We start from the raw sequence: 26,409 nt of genomic DNA, 5'->3' as shown, positions 1-26,409 counted from the left end.
AGAAAAGAATTCAGGCTTCTGAAATGTGGTTGGAAAATGTCATATTAAAAAAATAAATACATCGTCTACCCATAGGTTAACTATTGCCCTAAGGAATCCAGCAGATAGGATAATATGAAAAGAGCTTGGATCAATTCATTAAACGAGTTCCAAGGCAGACACAGCCTGGAAGGATAAGAAAGCCAAAAGTAAAGGCGTAGAAACGTAGAAAGTTATATTTAAAAAAGAACATTCTTCAGTACTTGAATTAACGTCAAACCGATAAGTAGTTTGACACTTAAAATAAGAGTACAATACAAAAGTGAAAACCTTTATATATATTCTTCTTATATTCTTTTTCACCATATTTTATGTACGTTTTTTTGAAATAGGTAAAGATCAAATTGAAATCTTTTTTTAGACAGAATTAAATAAATAAATGATGATGTGGAATGAAGTTATTCAGCAATTTACATCGATTATTGGTTACATTTCAAATCGCACATTTAAAATTTTTCTTACACAGGTAACACTAATTTGGTCACGTGATCCGTAGTCTGGGTTTTGCAAACGGTGAGTGGAGTGCCTTGTGTGCCTTGTCATCAGTCGTTTAAGTTTTTGGATGATTTTCTTTGGAATTCTTATTCCAAGTGAGTAATTTCTGAAGAAAAAATCATTTAATACCATTTCAATGTTTTTTCGAAGGTGTTTAGTTGTGTTTGTGATGTGTGCTTTCGTATGACGAAATTGTACCTTGTTCCGTGACTAGTGATATGACGCCATTTTCTTCGTGAATGCCAATTATCGAAGTTCTCCGATATTTTCTTTGTTTCTATTTAACATTATTGAAGCAACCTACAAAGGGATTGCACCGAAGACCCGACTAATGTAAACTTTGACATTATTTGTTGTACAAGTAGTTTATAGCATTTATCGTTCAGCGTTACGTTGACTAATACTTTGGTCCTACAAATGCGCGATACTATCTTCATTTATACATTTGAATGTATAAAATAATCACACGCGCTTTACACTCGTTCTTTGTATATATTAATACTGGGTTTTTGTAGAAACACGTCAATTTACGTGGAAATGATCAAGCAGTTTCATAATATTTTAGATCTTGTATATCAGAGTGCGCGCAACTTAAAACTTTCTTAACCTAAGATTATGTTTTTTTTCTCTTTGTTTAACAAACAGACCTAGTTAAAAATAGCCAATACCTTTTTGCCACAAAATACAATCCATATTAACCAATTTCTTACGTTCAACGTTAACTGCTTTTTATGTTGTAATTTTTTTTTTATTTAAGTCACTAAAAACCAAAATAAATTGATGACTTTCATATTTGATTCATATGAAGTTTCTGATTGTTTACTCCAGTAGTTTTGGTAAATAATTCAAAATAAAAAATGCTGCCTGTTTTACTTAATTTTGAATTTATCTAATTGATCATACACCTTGTCAATGACCATATGACCATGCCTTATTTACTGAAAAGTCTGTAAATTCTTTAAGAACACTATTTAAAACTTAAAAAAAAACTTTTTCTTTTATAACCTAGATCAGGTTAAACCTGTATATATACATGTATATGTATGTATATACATATGTATATATACATTTACATGTATATATATATATATATATATCATAACCATTTTGGATCAAAATTATATATATACTTTTATTCTCATATAATGAAAGAGTTGGTATCAATAGTATATGTCATATTTTGTGTCCTAATAAATTAATTTTTATGTATTTTTTATACTATTTTTTTTTGTATTAAAACACCAATTATTAACAATAATTTGGTGTATAGATTTGTTTCAAATAAAAAAAAAAAACAAATTACACCTGTAGATCTTAGTTTCCCTTGTTTTTTTTTATACTTTAGCAGTAATTAGATTGTGATTCTTTTCTGTCTCACATTGTTAATATTTGGCTTTTGTTTTTGAAATATGTGGACTATATGTTTACATTACTTACATTTTAACAGATAAACTTAGTAATTATTGTCACATGGTCTTATAACAAATATACCTTTGTTCTCAAGAAGTTACAATGACAACAGATATTGTTTGTGTGTTTGCACTGTATAAATATTCAAAGAAAGTTTTTGTTACCATTGTTTGTTGGTTAATTTATTAAAATAAATTAAGAAATTTTTAAAAACCTCGGGTTAAAACCAGTAATAACTATTTTGTCTATATATTTTCTAACAAGATATTTTATGGAATTCCAAAAAGCCTACTGTAGTAGAACTTTTAAGTTGGCAATGTGAATAAAAATAATGAGAAATGTAGAATGAAATTGAATTAGAGGCTTATAAGATGCATATTGCACTTTAAGGTTTTTTATTTACTAAAAAAATATTGCTACATCAGATTCAATTAGTTAATTATCTAGAAATATGTATTTCTTTTATTAACTTAAGAAATCATAGTAACTGGCCAAGTATTTGGTAACCTGACCCAAAAAACTGTTTTCAATAGCAGAGATAGTGTACAACACTCTGTACCTTCTAATCAATATTATCTTTAATAAAGATTTTTATTATTTAAGCAATGAGCAAATTTTTTTATATAAGCAATTTATGTTATATATATTTGTCATACATAAAAACAACTAATAACTCTTCATTATTAATACCAGTACTACTTTGTTGCTATAAAAATATGGTGCTCAATGTTAATTGTGAAAATCCAAAAATTGTTTATTATTCATTGTAAAAAATATGAGAACAACAACACTCTTGATTTTAAGTATCCTACTATGTTTTCATTTTCTAGTGCCCCACTTTGATAACATTTATAGCTTTGTATTATAATTAGTAGTTAGTATAACAGTTGTAGTTTTAGTATTGGTATAATAATTGTAGTTCTTGTGATAAAGGAATATGTTTTATTTAATATATGTTGTTTTTTTGTATCAGGTGGTGTAACCATTCATTGTGATGCCGTTGGATGCTGACCTCAACCGCACAGACGTGGTGTCGCCTGGTTGTGAGCTGAAGGGCCTGCGCACTTGGAAAGACATTTGTCTAGTTCGAAATTCACTTTCTCAACAGCAGGTTTGTTTTTTCCCATTATCATTATCAAATGTAAATAAATATTTAATCTTCTAATTACAGAAATTTAGTTTTATTATGTTCTTAATAGCATTAAACTGACATATTATGGGAAAATATTGACATGGGCAAAGTTAGTCAGTTCATTATTAAAAATAAAAAGATATATTTGAATTATATCATTAATAAATGCCTATTAAACTCAGTATGACAAAAATCAGGATGTAACAATTGTAATGTATACTGTTGTATGTAGTTCTATTTAATTACTAGCTCAGGTTACTCAGTGTATAAAAATATTATATTACCCTGCCTATATGTGTGAAAATTGATGTTTTACAAAACAATTAATAATTATTTTAATAATATAGAGCTGAATATACAAAATAGACGTGATGTAACAATTACTTCAAAATTAATTAAAAAATAGTCTTTTGCCAGTCTCTTAAGAATAATAGGTATAATACCTTTTTATATTTGAACACATTAATGATAGATTTTTATATACATTAAATTGATTAAAATTTTATTCAGATAACTACTAAATGCATATTTAAATTGATTTTTTGTTATTTTATCAATGTATAAAAATGTTTAAAATAGTTAAAAGTGTTATTTTTATTTCTGTACAATCTAGAAAACAATTTTATTTTTATTCGTAAATAACATAATTATCAACATGGTGTTCTTTTGTCCAAAAAACAAAATAATCATAAATCAAAACATGAAAATTATCATAAAGTACAGACATTTATGCAACCTTTGTTAGAAAAACTATTTTGATTGAAACCTTTAAGACCATATTAAGAAAATTATCTGCACAAAAAAATATTTCGAAAGTAGATTATTATAAAATATGTACAAGAAAATATATGGTTATTACAAAAATTAATAGAAAGATCGTAATTTATTAATATTTTTTTGGTCATTACTAATTAAAATTCAGAACAATATCCGAAAGTTGGAAACCCTAAGTAAGCTAACGCACCTACGTCGTCCGTCCTTCGTGGTCCAAAGCACAGCTGGGATATCAGTTGTTCGCCACATGGCAACACCAGACCACTTCTTAAAGTAATTCCTTGTTATGTGGTTTTGCAATATTTTTCTATTTGTTATTTTACTCTAAAGTTTGAAGTAGAATGACGATGTAAATGGAAAATTAAATAAACTTCGTGCTTATGATTGTTAGGCTAAATTATTCTAATTTCTCGCTCTAATCTGATTGACATTAGACGAAAGACCTCATAAGCACGTCGTGCACGATTAACTGCTGGTCATTATTTCGTTCATGTTATCGGACAGAGATTTGCTCAGTTGGCCGATTTTCTTTATAGCAACGGAGTTAGTGGGCGCTACACGATGCCAACAATCTTGGCAACGGTAGATCGCCTGTGTCCACGGCCACGTGATTTGTTGGAATAAATTGCGTCTCACTATACGCTTTCCCACGTGTTTTTGTTTCATTGACCTTGTTTTGATTTTCGTGATGACCACGTTGTTGCGAAGTTTGATAGCGTTTGTTTTAAATGTTCGCGTTTAGCGCGTGTACATAAGTGTGTGTGTGTGTACGTGAGAGATGGATGCAATGGAGCGCGTGGCGCGGAGGTCAGCGCCCCGGCCCAGGACTAATTTGGGGGAGATCGACGACTCGCCGCCGCGGCTTTGTCTGCGTCCGTCGCCTCCGTAGCTGCAACGGACGGCTTTTACAGCTTTGTTTACATTTTACGTGCAATTTCATGTATTTAGACATACTTTCTGTAAACAAGATCATAAAGATTCGAATAGTGACTGACGGAAACAAAAGCTACTGTCACCACGCACTTCAAATTAAAATCATATAAGAATAATAGCTCCAACTGCTCCAAATTCGTATCTTCATTTAAATATTTAAATAGGAATAGTGATAAAGAAATGCTTTGATAAATATGTCGCCCTCATTAAGACCTCTAAGTTTAGATAGGTCGGTATGCAGTGAGGATAAAATAAGACGGGCTACCAACTATAACAATGATTGTTTTTCTTTGCCAAACAACTTTGATATATACTGGCAACTTATGAATAGAACATTTATTTAATGTTTATTATTTTCTTTGAATATTCCCCGATTACGATTTTTGTTCAAAGTCCATTACTCAATATTTATGTATTGTTGATTATTCATTTCTAAAGCTTTATTTTAGTTTAACGGCAGTGAAAACCAACTGCGTCGCTATGATGACGTCATCATTCGAAAACGTCATCGAGATTCAGAAAGCGGTGATTCACTCAACTCCTGCATGACTCATTTGATGTACAAAATTTATCCATTTTAACACGAAAAGCACGCTGCTAATGCGCAGTATGAACTTTGTATAATGGTGGTAGTGATATGAGGCCCGCTATCGAGGCAGCTCGTTGGGCATGTGTTTATCAGCTAGCGGGCAGCGGCTTGTTTGTATTGGTGAGTGCGTGCGTGTGAATAAATACAATAACGCGAATTGGTGGCGGCGGGCTGTGGCCGCTCGCCGCACCTCAGTCGACGTCGGTTCACCGCGCGAGACGGAGCTCTTCCGAGGCCGCTCCACGTGAAGGAAAATTCTCTCGTTACAACAGTTCAACTAATGCATCTTATCGTTTAGATAACAGTGCCTATTAGTGTTCAACTCATCTATTGGTTATACGCGCGTGTTAAACCACAAGTATCCGTTTCGATGTGGCCATGAGATCACGTTCTCGTCTAAAGGTATAATAATTTGTGTCGGAGTGTGTGTTTTTCTGTGCGTCTGTCTCGCGGGACGTTTGGAGGCTGTGCGCCAGCTAGACGAGACTGTTTGAAGGCCGCCATCTCGACCTTGGTGTACGAGGGTCAACGTCCTAACGCGTCTCAATCTGCTGTGCAATTTGCTTTTTTTGCGACCTCATCATTAATTATCAGCCTGATCAAATCTTAGTTTTTATTGAATTCCTTTATGTATGCCAAACTTTAATCAATGTAATTTAATTAATAAAAAACAATAATCGATAATTGTCAAATGTATAGATAGGCTTCGTAATTCCATTATTAGCCTCCGAAACATAATCGAATCAACCCGTGAGAACATATTGAAGTTATAAATCTGTTATTTATTACCTAACTAGAAAATTGCTCGTAATGAAATAAGTTCCTATTAATTGCTCTTTGAATTATATTAATTCGAGCTTTTGTAAAGGTAGATATAAAAGTGCTTCTAGTGAAATATCTGACAGGTATTTTTAAATATCGAGGGTATATTGCCACTGTTCCATTATTGTGGAATGCGCTTTTATCATTTTGTATAAGATTCAAAATTACGTGACTTTGCGGAAATCACGTTCAATGGTAAATGTATATCTATAAATAATGTGCATTTTTACTAATGAATATCAATAATCATTTATCTGATGTTGTTTGAAACCATTTAAAAGTATAAATACTAATAGTTTATAAAATAACTATTATAACGTAATCTAAACAAATTCTTTATGTACATTTATTTCAAAATAAGCTATGTGCTACTGTTTTAAGTACCAATGCAACGTATGTTCTATATAACTACGTCTATAAAATCCACGCGACAACTTAATTAAGTATTTTAGTTTGAGATATAGCAATTGTAACATTGATGCAATATCACCGTATATATGTTGTTGTTTACAACTTTTTCCAATCTTGTTGTGAATCCATTAAAGACGATTGATGTTCCTCCCGCGTAAACCTTGACGGAGTACTTCTGTTTAATACTACGTAGTTGCCATGTATTTCCGCATATACAATTTGTACTGCTTAAATAACTATCAATTACTGACTAACGTTCAAATAACGATATAAACGCTTACTCTTTATATAAACCAATACTTGAAATAGGAAAATATTTTCTAATCTAGCGGACGCTTTCGTAGGAGCTCTGTTGAAAAAGTATTTTTATATCAGCACCAAAAACTACCAATATTTAATCGTAGTGTATTTTATCTTTTAATGAAGAATAAATTGAGTTCGCAAATACAGAAGTGTCGCAAGACGTTAATGCTACAGGAAAAATAGTGTGTTGGAATAATAATACATTTTGTACTATTATTTTTGTTGTATTACGAAGTTTCTTTATTGTCAGCAAATGTTCTGTGTCTTCCATTCAAGATGGTCGAAGTCAGAATACCTCTACAATTATCGAGACAGTATTTAGTGGATGTATTGTTTCGATATAATGCCCGAACGCGCCATTGTGTTTATCGTTTGCGTCGAAAGAGAGAGCGATATGCACAAGTGCGAGCACAGCTGCGCGTGCGATCAGCTGACGTCGCGGCGGCCATCTTGCCGTGCGTGCTCCGCTGTGGCAAGCGTCATTGTGCGCTGTGTGACGCCGTCTTCCTTCAAATGCTAATGTCATTGTCCTTCTCATAAATTCGCTTTGTTGATCGAACCTGTTGAATCATGGCCGCCTTGAGTGAGCCGCTTCCATATTGCGAAACGACACGGAAGCAGAGGATGGCATGGCAGACCCTGGCTTTACTATTTTTGGCGTGTGACGTTTCCGCTAAACCAAGATTAATGTTGGCGAGTTGCTCTGATAATATGATAAAATATTTTTTTATTAATTAATTCAATACTATTGTAATAGGGTGTAATTATTGACCTCGTTTTTAGTGGAGTTTTGGTGTAATTTCCGTGTTTGTTTGATAACAATTTAGTACTTTGTTCTCAAACAACGTAGTTGTTTAAATCATTCGTGAGTTAGTTATAATTTTAATTTGATGTAAATATGAGCAGATAGCCGAATCGTTTGTTTTTGCGCACCGACAATACATCAGACGTGTTAGACTGAAAATAGGCTAGGCCTAAGGAAACGCAGAAGCGTTAGAGAGGAAGAATCTCCAGTGAAAATCTAATCCTTTAATAAATAAAGGATTAGATTTTCTCGTGAAATTAACGAACTATACTAACTTATCAACGATTTAAAATCTTGGGGCTTAAACTCTTAAAAGTAATTATTACTTTACTTTGTTTTGTTAGTTGATTTTTGTACACTGTATGATGTTATTGCGGTCGATGTCGCACCTTTGGCGTTTTCCAGGGATTTATTGGATGAAGGTGCACGATTTTCGTGTTACCGTTACAATTACCGTTGGTCGATTTGCCGGACCCGTATCTTGTCTCGACTGCTTGCACTCAATCAATTGAGCGCGTGATAAGTATCGGATTCGGACTAGTTGCACGTCCTATATTTGTGACCTCAATGTTGCACATGTTCTTATTTTTAATAAGATTACGATTTAGTAGGTTGTGCTTTGATTTTTCGTTTTTTGTATTTGTTACTGTAATATATAATCTTCACTTACAAAGATTCATGAGGCTTCAGAAAATATAAACGGCCGAATTATAAGAGAAGTCTTTCCGTATGTAGAAAGTATTAAATTATCTTGCATCTAAAAACAGTTGTTGCATTTGAACCAAAAAAAGCGCTCTCCGAAAGTGGTTTGTGTTCGTGGGAGATTTCGACTCGCAGCACTGCCGGTAAATCTTTGTTCATGGGAAAAGCACGCACGGAAGAGATTTTGAGAAATTTTTGAGAACATGTGTTTAACCCGTGAAGGCCCCCCGTGAGCTTCTTTAATTCTAATTTAACAGTAACAAACCGTTCTCAGTTGGAGATTTAATTATTTTTTTTTCTGGTTTAATTAAAACATTTTTTTTAAATTTGGCACCGACGTTGTTTTTTACTTGACCGTTTTAATGGAGTTTATATAACAATTGGACCGTACAGTATCTATAAATTTAATCTTATAAATACTGGATGTTTTGATATACAGTAATCATTCTGCAAACAATTTTTGACATAGGACTGCACCATACATTTCCAATGTGTCCGACTAAAAGCGACTTGCATCCGATTAATATTTTATATATACAGTTTTGTTTTCATTTAATGAACGATGACGTTTGTTCTTAGTGTAACAATAACGTTCGAAATGGTCGTATAAACCACGTTTTTGACGTTCTTGGTTCCCTTGTACATATATCAAATTGTATTTGGCTCAGCTGCATTTTGGGTAATGTTTATTGCTCAGTTGCAAGTTTAAACAACGTCGACTATGATGAAATTATGGGTTGTGTATAGACGTGTTCTGGAGTTATTTATTTTTATTATTTTAATTCCGTTAAAGTGCGTACCTAGTAAACAGAGTGAACAGACTATCTCTATCAAAGCACGAGAATAAACACTCGCACAATACGTAGGCGCAGGGCGAAGCGGGTCGCGCTCGGATTGCGTAGCTGACACCGTAAGTGGGTCAACGGGCCACCGTGCACAAGGTGCGCCGCCCGTCGTCGCGCACCAGCGTCTAACATTAGACGCGGCACGACCACTGCCTCGTCTCATTGTTTACTCCGGCCCCACTCAATGGACACTCTATGTTTGCTTATTAATTCTTGAGGTGCCATTACTATTGTGACGTCATCTAATATGCACCGTCCCCTTTCTACCAATGTTATCGTAGTTATCGGCTACTAAATATTCAAAGATTTACGCGACGATCATCACATTAATCAACATCACATTAGCCGACAGACGCGTCCAGTGCAAAGCGTAGACCTCTCCTGATGACCGGTCCCGCGTTGCTCGCATTGAATAATTTTCCGCGACCTTAAATATGTCTTCGTTCCATCGAGTGAGGTGCCGCCTGCCTGCCCACGCCGCGTCTACCGCTTCGTAGCCACCACTCGAGAACCCTTAGTATACAAAGACTGCCAGTTGCACGAGCGATGAGCCCACTGTCCACTGCTACTTCGCATAATTAATTTTTCGAATGATGTCAGTGACTGGTTCTTCTTCAGATCTCCTCATTAATACATTGTTCAATTCGAAAAGGATTAAGAGAGCCAGTGTATGCAAATAAGTAAAAAATTGTGTCAAATATTAAAATAACAAAAATTGAAAAAATTGTTATTAGATACAACTAGTTTTGTAGGTATCAATGAACACAAATTTAAATGAAATAAGATTTTTTTTTCTCAATTTATTTCACAGCTATGCATGTATATATCAATATTTGTTTATGCCCGTGCGATATGCTTTGGTGGCGCGTTTAGTTTTTATTTGGGCAATGGGTGTTGATGGGAGGTGAGCGTATTGAGCATCGCGTTTCCGACTAATCGAATGTTCTCCTTGGCACACATGCCGTGCGGGCATCACGCGCCGTATCTTTGAATTATTTGCTAACCACGCTATTCACGGTGCGCTCTGCTGTGTGAATGTATTCGCGCCTGTAAATTTTGCGAACATGTATATAAACTAAAATAGTATAAGAGATTATAATAACGAAGAGTTACTGTAGTACTGATCAGTTCTAAGTATACAATAGATGGTATGTAAAGGCTTTATAATATTTGCAACATAGTATACATTCAAAATTTTATAAGGCAAACTGGTAAAGGATTCTGGTGCTGTTTTATTAAATTGTTTGCTTCTATTCAAGATGCTCTTATCTCTGTTTGTACACGTTTATCTACATGAATTTCGATTCGTGACATTAAGATAAGGCCACAGTACCATTATGTTCTCTAATATAACATTTGATGAATATACTCTTCAAATTATTTGAATTTTAAATAATGGAAATTATCAAAACAGCCTATATTTAAAATGCCAAATAAGATTTAATTGATTAAACCATAGTACACAATTCATGATAAGTTGAGCACGAAAATAAAACTTGAACGTAACTTCATTTTTTATTTATATCAGTTTTATGCTATTATCATTCTATGTTAACCGTCATTCAATTTCAAATAATTGGTGCGCGCACATTTGAAGACTCATTGGCGTTGCTGTACCGCTCTACACGAATGTGAAAGGACCATGACCTGAATTAAATTTTTAAAATGTTTCATGGTTCCGCATAAAATTATTCGATACGCCTACACGTAGCGTTTTTGTACAACTGAATAAAGATGATAAACCATACTTTTCGCCGTATTTACAGTAAAGTTGAAAAAAAAAACGGTTTATTTTGTGGTCATAGCACCCCTCGGTTTGTTTAGTGCGGAAAACTGTTTTACTTATGATTACCTTAAGTTATTCTTGTTTGGTTATCATTATTTATTACTTTATTCATTAAGGAAAGTTAAAGTTAGTTATAATGATAATGCACAACATACATAAGACCCCTTCTTATATAAAGTTTCTGCTAGCAAGATTTTAGATAGTGCGGGAGTACACCAGGATGAAATATTACATAGAAAGAGCAAAGTTACGTTACAGAATGTTGTATTAAAAAGTACGTACATTACATGTACCCATGTTAGATTAGATTTTGTCTTAGTGATAGGCAGGCATCACATCAGCATTCGTAACTGGACTTTGAACTGCGAGGATTATAAGTGGAGCGCGTTGAGTGTGCCATGTGGCTCGGCGCGGCGTGCATGTGCACTTTGTCGGCGCCCCGACGGTGACTCAACACGCACGCCGCGGAGACCGAAAGTAGCTTCAGACGGGCCATAACTAATGCGAGGAACAATCTACAAGAAGCTGCTTTACTGGGCCACAATGATGACGAATGACATGAAAAGACTTGAGTTTAAATGATGATGGCTACGAATTGATTGGACGACCACGCCAATTCAATACTTTCACAGAGCTACTTAACTATAAACAGTTAATACTTGCTTAATGAAATTAAACGCGTGTCGTCGTAACATTGTGTGTTTTGTTCGGTCCGCGGTCCGACGTTGCAGTGGTTTCACTTCTACACTACAGGAACTATAAAGCATAAATGATTTAGGCGATATCGTGCGCGCCGGTCTGAATATGTTTGTGTAGTTATTAGTTTTCGCTTAACTTTTTTTTACTTCTGCAATAATGACGTACGCAAGCGGCATGGTATCATTAATTTGAAGGCTAGTTGGCGTATCGCGTGGCCATTTTAACCAAGCGGGTTAGGGTTGCCAACGATGTGATTGCAGCCGTCTTAAGGTTTAAAACATTTTAAAGTTAACAAATTCTTCATGGGTATGAGTTTAAGGATATACAATAAAGTTCCACAACATATCTTAAAACTTCCGTAGTTTCTAATCTAAAATTAAAAGTATATTATTAAACAAATTTTATAGTATTCAAGGGTTTTTATTATAGTTCACCGAAATGAGTGGAACTTGGTTTGTTGACTCATTTACACGGTTGACATTATAAGGTATACATCAAACCTCAAATTTTATATTTAAAAAGAACAACTGTTGAGTTTCTGGTCGGCACGGAGCTGACAACAAAAAATCAGCATTCCGACCCGTAGGTTATTTTTAATAATTTTAAAATGATTGACGATTCAAAAGTGCGTGGTAAAGTCTACTTGAATAAAGATAATTTGAATTTAAGAAATCCTAATACCGTATTAGACTTCTCATTAGATCTGGTTTTTTTTATAAACTAATACAATTGTATTTTGGAGTGTTTGCGACAAGACCTTGACGCGGGGCGCGCGCCGTTAGGTTACGTCCCACTTAGATCGTAGCTCTCTCTTGTTATGCAAACTTGTCGTTATGCATGTTATGCTTTACTCCTACGAAATCGAGCCGAGATACCGCTTTCTATCGAAATAGTTATCTGGGTACGCGTCATTTCTGTTTCTATGAACAGGCGAGGTGACATAAATTGTTGCGTATTCTTAATGATAATGTGATAATTCCGTTTTGTTTTGTTGATTGTTTAATTTTAAGGATTAGATACAATCGGTGCAAATAAATGCGTTGCGTGAAGTTTTAGAAAATCTCTAAATGGGCATTAACCATTAAAAAACTGAAATTAAATATCTTGTTTTTAACAAATTCTAGTTTATTATTTCAATTGCTCATTTTGTCACACGAATGAGCGGCATTCTTAAGCAGTTTTATTTTAGTTATATTTTTGACGTTGCAGAATAGATTAAAACGTTTCAAGTTTATACCGAACGGTTTCAGAGACTGTCTTTATGAAACTAATGAAAACTGGTTCTAAAAAAAACTTGTTGGCCATATTCTATACGTAAATAACCAATCCTGAACAAAGCGGAAATCGGAATGCTGACTTTTACGTCTAATTTTAATAATATTCATGAATTGTGAATAATATAATTTATGATTTATTATCATTTGTTTCAGCGCCCTCTGCGTTCCTGACACAGAAAGAAGTAGCAAGACGGCAAGGGAAGCCACTACCCGCGAGCAGCAGACCCGTGCTAGTAACCTGATTAAATTGCAACGTTGAACTCTGTGATCATTGTGCAGTTTTGTGTTAAGACTTTAAAGTGCAATACACTGATAGTGCAATCGTACTGTTGACTGCTCGGACAGTTTTGTTGTTGTTTGTCGTAAAATTATCGTGCAAATATGGAGCGAGAGTCGAATCCGATGGAGGCGCTCTGCCGCTCAGGATGCGGCTTCTACGGAAACCCGTCCACCGACGGCCTCTGCTCAGTCTGCTTTAAGGTAACGCAGTATTGTGATCTAGTGTTGTGCTTTGTAACGAATCTAATCAGTATTATAATTGTGAATTGCAATTAATCGTCATGTCAGTCAATAGTTAGTTCACTGCACGGCATTTGGGGCCTGCCCCATGATGCAATCGCCATAATGACTGGTTTATCGCTGGCCGAATTCAGCTACATCCTGCGCGGTTAAACAGATCGTCGGTACACCTAGTGATAGGCCTACTCACGCTGCGTCTACCGGCCCGTAGTCACAACTCCGAATTTTTTGGCTGAAACGACAACTGTCTCAAATTATCCATGTCATCGCTTGATGGGCTAAGTAGTTTATTAGATTTAATTATGGTTTGAATTGGTACTTTAAATTTTATATTTATTCGTTAAAGCGTTTTTATATTTAATCTTCAAGCTTATAAACAAAGTGATCTTACATTGCATGAAGGAAAGAACGCCCAGAGAAGCTTTTGCTAAGTGAACATTCAAATCGTTTTTTATTTTCACAAAATACGTTGGCATTGCCGTACTTAAGATGTGGAAGAATTTAATAGCTCTCGGAGATACGCGTGTGCCAGTTGACCTTTACTTTACTTACGTTTAACTTTGAATTGGGACGCTGTAACTGCGTAAAATATTTAACAATTAAATGTGCTTTAAGTTTTTGTAAACTTGGCAATAGATAATGTTAGATAGCTTTAAACGATTTAGAAATTTGTATAAGATGTATAAGTGTTTAAGATGTTTGTTTTTTGGTGTGAAAGAACAAAAAATCAATTAGATTTTTTGTTATTTCGCCTGTCTTACGTCTGACAATCAATTACCAATTCAAGTTACTAATCCGCAGGGCTATACTGCTTACTTTTGTTCGTCTACTGATCTTATTCCCCATTCAATCGTGTAGAGAAATCCTGAGCATGGCCATGTCCATGGCTCGTTGAGCAACTGTGAATTTACCAATGATGCCACATATGGGATACCACGTTTCTGTACAGTTTTCATACATATCTAATAATTTTTAAAATGGCTCATCTTGGCTATAACGATGTCGGCTGTTTCTTGTGTGAAAATATTTTCCTAAGAATTACGTACAATTTGCATAAAAAAAATAAACGTGGCGTACCCCATAAGTTCGGCTTGGAAATACTAGGCATTTTAAAAGTCAAACATTCGCTAGGTCAAACTGCTTTATAATTGTCAGTAATATAATTTTCCGTGAGATCTTTACGGGGAGAACACGAGGCGAGCGACTATAGGTTATTTTTTTCCGTATAAGACTGTCTAGGAAACTCGAGTCGCATTGTAAAGAACTTCCTTGTCAGAATGCGATTCAAGTTAGTTTCTATAAATAAAAAACATTGTACTTCACTATGTTCGCGCCCGTTGCAGTTAAAATTAGACTCATGTAATAAAGTTTGCTTGTCTAAATATTACATCTATATATACACCGATAATTTTGATTGATGGAGATGAACAATTAATCCATATTTTGATCCTCGGTGTACAATACGAATATTACGAGTACACCATAAAACTTTGTAGATTTAAGGCTTTATTTAATTCAAACTGCATTTAGTTCAGGTAAGATTTAGTTGTTTAAGCAAATACGTATAGTTATAGGCTTTGTTAATTGGTTATTTATAGTTATCATTTCAAACAAAATGCCAAAGGCCCCCTCTGGCGCTAAAGCGAATTAAAGAATGTTCTAGAAACGTGGCATTGCGACGAATGCAGCTTTTGTGTTGCATAGCGCTATATAAAAGAATTATTGCGATAATCTAAACCGTTGGGTTTTAATAATTTTATTTGATTAATTTGTCAGGAAGTTAACAAGAAGTAGTGTAAGGACATTTGCGGTGTCCCAATAAGAAAATATGAATATGACTGGTGCCATCAAGGTCTGTGTTATAAATGTATTATACAGAGTGAACACAAATTGTTTGATAAAAACAATTGCTCATTCATACGCTGAGCTAATTTTAAATTTGAGTTTTTTTTTTTAAGTCTTGCCAGTTGGCCAATAGAAGAGACAATGTCACGTCTAGGTCAGTATCCAAAGTCTTAGCCGGTGCTTTATTATAGGATAATGTTAAAACGTATTTTGGCCCGGAGAGCTTTACGAATTTACGATCTTTTATTTCAAGTTTATTTTGTAGACAGTACACCGACCTAGTTTTGAACCCGTCAGTCTCTGGTAGACATGTTCACGTAAGGTATAATAATATTTATTATTGTAATATATGTTCCCAGTACTCCCAGTATTAGTGATATGGAAGAACAATGTATGCCACGGGTGTATACATTTGGAAGTAGTAGTAGTACGTTTAGTACATCCATCACACACATCGATCGTGTGTTTATCGGAAAACATAGTGTGAGAATTTTTTTTTGTTCAGTAAATATAATATACAAATATATTAACTTCACTAGCATGTGAAAGTAACAATAAAAAAGGTGTAATGAAAATATAAAAAAATTAAATTAAGACAAATATTGTAAAATATATTTCGCGTACATACATCTACGTCGTTGCGGTTTTATTTATTTTTAGACAGGTCATGAAATTTGATAAGCTTTCTTGGTTTAAATTTTTCATAAATTTTCTCTCAATTTTTAGTTACCTACTCGAATACTAAAGTATAGAAGTATAAAAATTGGTTATTAAGGCTAGACTTACCATTTGGTAGAGAAAGTTGTTTGTTGTACAAAGAATATAAATAAAATATACTTGTTGAACGTAAGATCTTCGATACCAAGAATAACTTGAAGTATATTTTTTAAACGCTCTTTAGAACATCTATCTTTACCATATCTGTGTAAAGTTTTTACATAACTGGATTAAGAAAAATTTATAGAAAATTGTTAAACTGTGTAAGATTAAACCAAAAAGATTTGTTGAAGAATTTACCCTACGTCTGAAAATGTGCGTCATAATGATCGCGAAGCTTTACTAATTTTTCTATCGCCTTGTAGCACGAGAACATCTTTATGAATTTAAATATACGAAAAGCCTCGTGTAAATTAATATTTATTTATAAAGTAATTAAGATTAATGTTGTTAATATAAGTAAATAATATTTTCGTCTATTGTTCCCAGGAGGCATTAAAAAAGAAGCAGCAACCACCGGCGACGACGCCGTCCCCGGTAGCGGCATCATTCGTGCCCACACCCACGCCCACGCCCACACCCACACCTCTCGCAGCAGCCGCACCCACTGTGCCCAGCCTCTCCGCCCAGCTGCAGACCCACACAGATGTGAGGCCGTTACTTAATTGTTTGTTGCACGCTCCCAATCATGGACTTTGATAGTCAACAATCTTATAAATCTTAATACGAGAGGTTAACTCGGGGGTAAAGTTTAGCAAACTACAATAGACTACAAGATTTTTTTAATTAATTAAATAAAGTACTTCGTATTTTTAATTAAATTATTTTTTTTTCTTAATTATTCTAAGGATTACTATACTTTGCCCTGTTTGTTGTTAAAACTGTTTACGTTTCGACATATTTAGCAGCGTAGCTATAGACCGTGAATTAGTGACTTGTATTTGCTCATAAACGTCTCACGAATAATTGTTGCTCCAGTCACGCGTCGGCAACGCTCACTCGTCGGCAACGCTCCCTCGTCAGTAATTCATTATGCACACAGCTAGTAATCGCTACTTGCTTTACTCGCATTAAAATCGGAGCCACATATGCCTTCTGGTGTTTAACACTTTAACAACTGCAAGTTTTTGTACTCAATTGATGCTGTTTACCTCACAGTTTGCCTTTTGAACTTATATAGTTCTTAACCTGGAAATGTTTAAAACTTTCATGCATGTAGTTGTTTTAACACTTTTAAGGAAACTTTTGAACACATTGCTTTGTGGACATTTAGATATATGCGAATTTAATTAACCACTAGATGTATTTACTATGTACTTATATGACTATGTAAATTTCGTGTTAGTGAATAATGCTTAGTTTTGCAATATGTTTGTATTAACACGTAATTTTTGTTTTATATTGCTGCACGTATGACTTTGATCGGTATAAGCCCCTGGCTAAATTCGGTTTAACGGTAGAGTTAACGCCTAGGTGATCTAAGGCGTCGGTGGCCATTTTATCCGGTGAAATTGTAGTATGTAGCGGCCCGTGCTGAGACTCCTCGGGACGCCCCTCAAGTTTCGATATCTTAAAAGAGGTTTTAGGTTAAACAACGCCTGTACCTATCGTATCCGCCGAATCTGCATATGTCACTTTGGCAGCATCATAAGCTAGGTCAAAAAAAGCAGAGATCCATTTCTTGGCTAAGCAACTTGTCTCAGCTTCATCGGCAATTATGAATATGAGAAGTTCTCAAAACTCTTTTAGTAAATAATAACAACATTGTAGAAAAGTTATTCGCAATCGGAGCCCTTTATATACTCTAACAGAAGGTAGACGCCGATATATAGATTTAATGAATCTTCACCGAACGTATACAGTTTTTTTAGTCGAAACTCGGCGAAATGTTAGCAGTATCAGGTTATACCATGCGGCACTTACTGCCACGCTGCAATTTGTTTGGTTTCCTTTCGAGTTATAATTACTCATTTGCACTTTCATGTGAATGTGTTTTGCAATTGTTTTGCCGTTCGGTCCGTGTATCGGTGCTTAGAAATTTATTTATTAAGTTATTTCCAAACATACAATATTTTTATAGGTAATCAACACAATATAATACTGTTGCTAATATTTAAAGTAACTATTGTAGAATACACTTTTATTATAATTAAGAAATGTAAAAGTTTCCAGAAGTTCTTAAATTTGTCAGAGTGTCTTGGGTAAAATTGTTGGCTTCTTTTACTCTAGGCCTGTGCTGTTATAAATAGCAAGATAATGATGTGGTCAAATCAATAAACATTATCTTTTAAATCAATATTTTCTACCCAACTAAAATATACTTCAAGCATTACTCACTACAAATCCCCATTACTTGATCTTATTTTTGATAACATGCATAATAATAAAACTAAGAATTTTTCACCAACTGAACACATATTTGATCATTTGGTTATATTGTTTTTTATTTGCATTTGTAGTCTCCAAATACTTCAAATAAAAGTAATTAAAAAGTGCAATATGGTTGATTCTAGTTTAAGGTGTGTCGATAATGAAAAATTAAGAGAGGGGTCCCTCGTGCCCGAATATCAGTCATGGATTCGCACTCTCGTCAAATATAACGGTCCGCGATGGACTCTCGGTTGTAGTGAACAACTATAAAATTGTTAATTATTCTATTAAGTATGTGTAAAACTTGCGGAAACCGTGAAGGAACGTGTTTGCTTTTTATAAACATATACCAAAAAATAGGTTCGAAAATGTCGGAATAATATAAGCTAAAAAATGTCTGGAAAATGATTGAATTTTAGGAAAGGAATAGTGCCATATCTCCGATGCTCACGTCGAAATCTCTACAATGAACAAAGTAGTAGGTTGTATTGGATTAACAAAGCCAATAAAAAACTTTATAATTTTTGTAACTTATTTCGTATGTTAAAATTACTTAACATTTTTGGCATAGCATTCTTGGTCACCCATTTCAGTACACAGCTCTCCTTTATTAATAAAATTGATATTACTACATGGTATTAATAGTTATATTAGAATCGTACTTAAAAGTTATACGTATTGCCTATAAAAAGATTGGTTACGTGCTTATGGTCGGTTCGGTACGGAAAGTAAATTCTTCTCGTACGAAATAAATGCAATTGTAGAAGTTAATTGCTTTCATTACACGTACATGTAAATGTATGATTTTGTAGTAAATTCTTGTACGTGTGTTATATTCAAATATTCACGTGGACCATTAGTATTACGCAAGAAATTGCATGACTTTCATTTAATAATTCCATTAGTTTTATATTAAATTGGAATTAGAACTCTTTTTGTTCGAGAATACTGGCATCAGTCAGTCGTGACGTTATATTTTTAAATTTTTAAACGTCAAGCGTACGTAATTGATACCATAGAGATTTAAAACAGTTATATTAACCATCAATTTTATAATGAAAAACTAAATAAACAATGAAATATGTAAGTTTTTGTTGCAACCCGACCGATTAACGCAGCAAACTGTTTGCCGGCAATATGTGGTAAAATGGAATAATTATTTTGCGATTGATTATTTATAAATTAAGTCCGCGGAACAGTTCAGATTTTAAAACTGATTTCCTTGCAGTCAACATGTCAAAACTGAGAAAATGAAACTCGAATAATGGAAAATGATCCCAGCAAGAAAGAATCGAAAGGGAAGAGGATTTTAAAAAAAGCTTTACGACGTAATAGTAAATCCAGCAACAGCAACTCGGGTTCTGTGGACAATAACCCCAGTGTGACGCGATCGAAAAGCTTCCAGAACAAGAGGCCGAGTGGAGAAGTTAACGATAGCCTTATACCCGCACCCGACTGCAGCCAGGGAAACGACAAAAGTAACGCTCTTAAAGCTACACCAGAAGAGGCTCCGGAAAAAACACAAAAGGATTTTGTCGAACCTCTAAAACTCAACGATACTAGCGACAAGACCAGAAAAAGTTCAGTTGTTAAATTTGAAAAGAAAGATGAACGTTCTTCCCTAACAAGCACTGTCAAAAGAAGTCTAAAAAGGGTAATGCCCGCTAATATGAAGTAATGTAATGGCGGTGATCGATAGTGGAAGTTTTTCACGATTTTGAAATTTTATGATTTCGGTGTCCAAAATTCATAAATTCCTCATTCCTACTACCCACTTCCTTTTACATATATAATTCTTTTTTATTTTAAAATCGATAATTCAGATCGTATACTCTCGTAATAAACAACTTTGATACGTTAATTTTTTTTTTACTGAGAACTGTTGGTTTTTTATGTTTTTTATGATTTATCTTCATTTTAATAGTTGATGTTTTATCGTATTGTTGTCGTTTATGGAAAATAAATGTGTTTCAGAAGTTGGAGGAGGAAAGTGGAGCGGGCACGAGCGGCGCGAGCACCGGCGCATCGGACACTGACGCCGACGACAAAGATCCCAGCAAGGACAAAAAGAAAAAGAATAGGTGCGCCGTTTGCCGCAAGAAGGTTGGACTCACAGGTAAACGCGCTGGCTGCTCTGACGCCATTCATTATTGATGTTAAAAATATTATTCTTCCGTTTTCTTTCATATTTAAAGTTAAGACTTTCCCCGGAGATTAAATGGTGGTAGAATACTCTCAAATGATACACATTTAGCATTTTGGTTAGTGTACAAGGGAGGACTGAATTACGGGCCCATTGGTTGCTTTTACCAGCTTAAACATACAAAAAAATTGGGAATGTATAGTTTATTTCCTGTTAATGTATGGTACATCCAAAAGTCGATAGAAATAATAAATAACGTTATCATAATATACTAAGAAAAATGATTCTGATTATTGTATATTAAAAATAATTATTGTTTACTATGTCTATGCATTGCATTTTGTATTGCCAGAAATTATTGGCCTGTCGCATTACAGTAGAATTAAATAATAAACGCAACATATTTCAGTTTTCTCTTTAGGTAGGGTAATTGGACGTAGGTGTAAAATTTTAACGCCTTTCTGAGTAATGAGCTGTGTATTCATCCTTATGTACTTACACCTATACTTAATCAAACATGTATGCATGTCGCTAATAGAATGTAACACGCGAGCTATAACTGACATTTAATATCTATGCTCATTCATAGAAGTATTAATTTTCTTAAACACACGTAAAAGTTATTGCGCTGCTCTTATTTGAGCCTCGGTTATATAAAAGACAGTCGCTGATAGAAAAATGTTAATTCCGGGGGCTTTGTTGGTATATATTGTCATGTGATGATCACGCGACTTGTGATCTTTCAGATTAATGCCAATTTTACATTTGGAACGTAAATTTTTAAACATAGATATGCGGTATCTAGGCTTTTGAGCAAACAATGATCAATCACGTGTTCTTTGTATTAATATAACATATATATTTAAAAAAATTACCAACAGAATTCAATACCATTATAGATTTAATATGACTAAATATAGTGTAAGAAGACGCGTTTTTAATTATTTATTATGATAAACTGAAATTAATCTTCGCAAGATCTGTAAATAAACTTGAATACTGTAGCTCATGGCAATGTCATCAATGTCAAGCAAAATTTTATCAACCGTGATCCTTAAGAGTTGATAATGGTAACTAGAGAAGTAATTGCTTGGTTATGTTACGTAAATGCAACTAGCTTTACCCTTAGAAACGTGTATTTAAGGATTTTGATTTAATTTTGAGTGATAATTTTCAAAAAAATTACACAGTGATTACAGAGTTCTAATATAGTTTTAGACTATTTTAAGAAGTTATTAGCTGCAGTTCGTAATCTAATATCGATAGACTATAAACGTAAGTGCAGTAGAACGTGTGCCTTGACGTCAAACTGTATATCGACCCTTATCAATGAAACGTGATTGAATAGGAAATGTGTTCACCCATTGTGTGCGAAGCACGTGGGCACTGCTCAGCCGCACTTGCGCACATTACAACGGAGTTGCATGGCAAATTAGATAACCTATAATTTATAATTGAAATGTTTGTTTGATTGAATAACAGTTGGTGTCTTTCCTAAAGACCACATGATATTTGCAGTCTGAAAACTCGCCGAAAAAATGAACAGATCTTTAGTACAATTTTTGAATGCTGTGCTACACCACATAATACAAGCATTAATATTATAAAATATACTGTATATAAAATACACGTTTCAATTTTTTAAAATTAAAATTCGTATTCATTTTTTGTTAAACGTGATCGAGATGTCACAAAATCAAAATTGTTGTTAATTTTTAAACAAAAATTTTGTAACCAACGACATTAATTGCGGTTATGTGATAATTAATTGAACATTAATAACTTGCGTTAGTATACTGCGTGATTGGTTAAAGGTGTAATTAAAAGGAAAGAATGTGTAGTTATTTGTCAGGAAAAACTTTTACACTTATTTCCAACCAACCTGTATAAAGTGATCAATATGTTAGATTAGTTTGTTTTTCCAATCTATAGGCACAGAAAGTAAACAATTATTAATTTTGATATACAACAATCCGAATTTCTAATACGCTTTATTTTACTTTATTATCATTACATTACATTGTTTATAATAACTACTTAACACATAACATACTTAACACCCACGACTCTGTATAGGAGATGTAGTTTGTTAGTATGCAAGATGTCTGACGTGCTGCGTGTGCATGTGCGCAGGGTTCGAGTGCCGCTGCGGGGGGCTGTTCTGCGCGGTGCACCGGTACAGTGACAAGCACGATTGCTCGTTCGACTACCGGGAGCTGGGCGCGCAGGAGATCCGGCGCAACAACCCCGTCGTGGTGTCGCAGAAGATACACAAGATTTGAGCCCACACCGCACCGCATCGCCACCACCACCCCCACTCTAAATAAACTATAGATCGAGCATGTGTTTCTTTTTGCGTTTTGTATCACACGACTGACGGAGACGAGCGCTCGGTTTTATCTTACGTTCTACAGAGACTATTTTTCTGCGTAGTTATAGTTTAGTGATAGACGGAAACGCACACTCGATCTATGTGTTAGATTTGTTTGTGAGAGTTTTGCTTTTGAAGGAGATCGGGCGATTGGGCGCGTTCGAGATGACTATGGAGGAGATTATCGGCATCTACAAACAACTGCGCACGCTCATGTCCAACCTCGCGACCTGCGTGCTCTTGCTGTGTTGCATCTCTCTCAAAATATTCTGTATGAAAATTGTTGCCAAATTTAACGACCAGAACTTCTCCGATCAGTGAGAAAATAACTTACGAATCGCTTAAAAGTAAATCTGGTGTCTAAATTGCGTGATTAATACTAGTTTAGCTTATGGAATATTCTGTTTTCACTTGCACACAAAAAGTAAATGCGGCATATCAATTTACACACTCCATGGTCAGCCGCAAGCGACTGAACAATGCGCCTCATCTCCGTTTTTATAAAATTGTAGATAATGTTCATTTCGGGTAGGAATTTCTGTTTTTTTTTTTTCGAAATAATAATTAGAGTTTTCAATATGTCCATTCACCTCCATTGTAAATATTAGATATAATTAATTATAGAAACAAATCCTATATATTGTAAAAAAATTAAAACTCCAAAAAAAGCTACATTGTTACGATTCCATCGGGGAGCATAGCGTGCTTAACATTATCGTGATAACAATTGTTAGCTGAGCTCAAGGGGCGGACCGCCGCACATCTCCGTGTTTTTGCCTAGTTTTAAATTGTACAGAACTGTGCTCACTACGATTGACACGTGTTTTTTTGTGGGAAACATTCGACGACAACGTTTAGACAACGCCCGGGTTGAAGTCCGGATTCGGGGACGTTAGCGCTGTAATTCGGTTTGGGAAGTCGCTTTCATATTTGTTTAACATTCGGAGTAAGAAGCGTAGAGTTAGCGAGAGAATGTCGCGCGAATCGAGCCCGGCGAGCGCGGTCCTGCGCAGCCTGCGGCGGCGTCAGCACGACTTGCGCACTCGCGCTTGTTCTGGACAGTTTTTTATTCGGAGCAAAAATCTGTGCATCGGGATTCCTTTCTCAAACAGATCCCCGATTTCATGTTCAAAATCTAATGTAATAACTTTGTAAATAGTAATCGTTTGTTTGTTACTAAAATTGCATCTATTTGGGAATGCGAATTGAGTGCGCGGCGAGCGGACGCCGCCGCGTGATTGTTGCGCGCGTGGGTCGCGTGGGTCGCATAGCTCACGTGGCCCGCGTGGGCCGCGCGGTCCCCACGGCCGCGCCGTCGCCGCGTGTCCGATCCTCCGTTCCGCTGTGTGAAAATTTTATGTAAGCATATGGATAGTTATACATTTAAAAGTAGTCGACACTTTATATTATTACACATTATATAAGTAGGAAAAAATTATTTAGCTTTTCTTTTAATCACAATATTATTCAAAATTGTAAGTTGTATTATGTAACTTGTTCGTTTAGTGATGAGGTTGAAACAAATAATCGCTTTCGTATTATTTCGGTCGTTGTCCACATTAGACTAACTGTTTGGTTGGACTTAATTATTTAATGACTTTTGTTGTATATTTTGTTAGGTCATTGATTAATTTTGGTCTTTTGCTTAAACATAATCAGATGAAGATGATGTTAATAATGAATGATTTTTTCTTCTATCTTGCTGTTTTAATTTAGTTATTCTTCTATTAAAGTCATTAAATTTCCAGGAACATGTGAGTTGTTTTAATTTATCCTTTTCTTGTGTTGATCCTCTGTTAAAACAAGTTTCAATTACGCCAACTTGTGTTACACCCACACGGCTGCAACAATATGCTACAGGTCTTTGTAAGGGTATTTCTAATTTTAAAGATTAAGGCGTTGCCTATTTGTGTTTGAGACATATCTTCCTGCTCTGTGCATGAGCTGTTGTAATGGGCTTTTTTAAATTACCAAAGAATGTCACGAGTCCGATTTCAAAATTGAGGTCCAATTATTAAAAAAAAATACAATGTCTATCTGACCACTACACAAATAGAAATATTTCTATGGTGCAGTACTAGCCTTTGTTCATGTCACACAATTACGAGTCATTCAAAACGTTTTTGAATGACTCGTAATTGTACAAAACTATAATTAATAATTTTCTAAGAAGTTAAAAACTAAGTAGTTATACGTAATAAATTAAATTGAAGAAATTGTGATTATATATCTCAATTTTACAAGAATGTTCTCACACTACTTTTAAATTAAACGGTACATAGTTTATACCAATAAATCTTTAAAATTAAGAATGTAACAATTTTTTTTATTTAGTAACTAAATACATTTGACATTGTTTAACAAAAGATATTTGTATCATAAACGATGAATTAAGTTTTTACTAACGACATAAATAGATGTACAAATATTTACGTCAATCATCGCACCATCTGTTTTTCTTTACATATTACCTTTATATTATTTTAGAAGAAAATAATTCACAAGAACGACAGGCAAATTTTACAGAAAGTTAGCAAGAACACGACTCATAAAGAGTATAAGATGGAAAGGCAAGTTGGATAACTATAAAAAGGACAGAGCTCAAAATGATTTTGTAGAACGTGATATAAATATTGTTCAAGAATAATTCGATAGCATGTTAACCCAAGCAGAAGCTATAAACAGAAAGTGTGCGACATTCAGAGTGTCAAGACATCAAAACAGGAGAAAAAGGCCAAAGAGGGGATTTGTTTTTATTTGCATAATATTTAGCGTTACATTAAATATATATATTTTTAAAACTTTAAATATCTTTTCTTAAAAAAAATTGCTATTGATATCACCAAAGAAAGTTGGCAAAATAATTAAGAAAGTAAAGTTTGCCCAATATAATATATGTAATTAAACGTTCGTTATTTACTAAACATAATAGAATTGCAATTATAAAGAAAAGCTTTGGTTTTCAAGTTTTTGTCATGAAATGACGTAGGTTCTTATGTAGAGATAAAAAATCCAAAACAAGGTATAGTATGCATGTCTGCGATGTAATAAATGAAATACTTGTTGTGTTTATAACCATTGTTTTTTTATCATTGGTCGCTATGTTACCATTGTTTAATATTAATCTATAAAAGTATGAAATAAATTGATCAATCTTGAATACGCTTTATTTAATTTTCATATAACAATGCAACAGGCTAAAAACTCTACAGAACGAAGTATGTCTGAGTAGCTAGTTGTAAATAAAAATGTCGCTGTCTGTTGTTGGTGGTTGCGATTTTTGTATTATTTTTTATTTCAGGAAGTTTCCTATATTTTTAATACAATTGTGATTCATATTATTACCCAAATTATCATCAGAATTATAATTAAAATAAAAATAGGTCTAGGTGTAGTTAAAACTAAATACAAAATGATGCTAC

General features: G+C 34.3%; 1 protein-coding gene across 6 annotated transcripts; it reads left to right on the top strand.

Annotated features, from left to right (window-relative positions):
* The first annotated feature begins 535 nt into the window (after positions 1-535).
* drn (doctor no) lies at positions 536-24,742 on the top strand. 6 transcript variants are annotated; one of them, XM_068770194.1, is made up of 6 exons: positions 536-629; positions 2,918-3,055; positions 13,176-13,502; positions 16,593-16,751; positions 20,448-20,589; positions 22,750-24,742. In XM_068770194.1, exons 3-6 carry the CDS (start codon positions 13,404-13,406, stop codon positions 22,896-22,898), a joined length of 549 nt encoding a protein of 182 aa, XP_068626295.1. In that variant the 5' UTR covers positions 536-629; positions 2,918-3,055; positions 13,176-13,403; the 3' UTR covers positions 22,899-24,742. The 6 variants fall into 6 exon arrangements, with proteins under 6 accessions (XP_068626295.1, XP_068626329.1, XP_068626286.1 ...); XM_068770228.1 differs by having other exon boundaries at positions 539-867; positions 20,451-20,589; XM_068770185.1 differs by having other exon boundaries at positions 540-867.
* Positions 24,743-26,409: the final 1,667 nt, after the last annotated feature.

Source organism: Battus philenor, unplaced genomic scaffold (genome assembly GCF_028537555.1).
Source record: "Battus philenor isolate CCGP_79_NKW_IND1 unplaced genomic scaffold, ilBatPhil1.0.hap1 SCAF_10, whole genome shotgun sequence".
Lineage (NCBI taxonomy): Eukaryota > Metazoa > Arthropoda > Insecta > Lepidoptera > Papilionidae > Battus > Battus philenor.
This window is presented reverse-complemented; position numbering and strand designations above follow the sequence as displayed.

Excerpts from the sequence above, each read along its gene's own strand:
- drn (XM_068770194.1), top strand. The coding sequence starts at position 13,404 with ATGGAGCGAGAGTCGAATCCGATGGAGGCGCTCTGCCGCTCAGGATGC. Across the intron at positions 16,752-20,447 it reads AGCTGCAGACCCACACAGAT|AAGTTGGAGGAGGAAAGTGG; the intron begins GTGAGGCCGTTA and ends AATGTGTTTCAG. Across the intron at positions 20,590-22,749 it reads CAAGAAGGTTGGACTCACAG|GGTTCGAGTGCCGCTGCGGG; the intron begins GTAAACGCGCTG and ends GCATGTGCGCAG.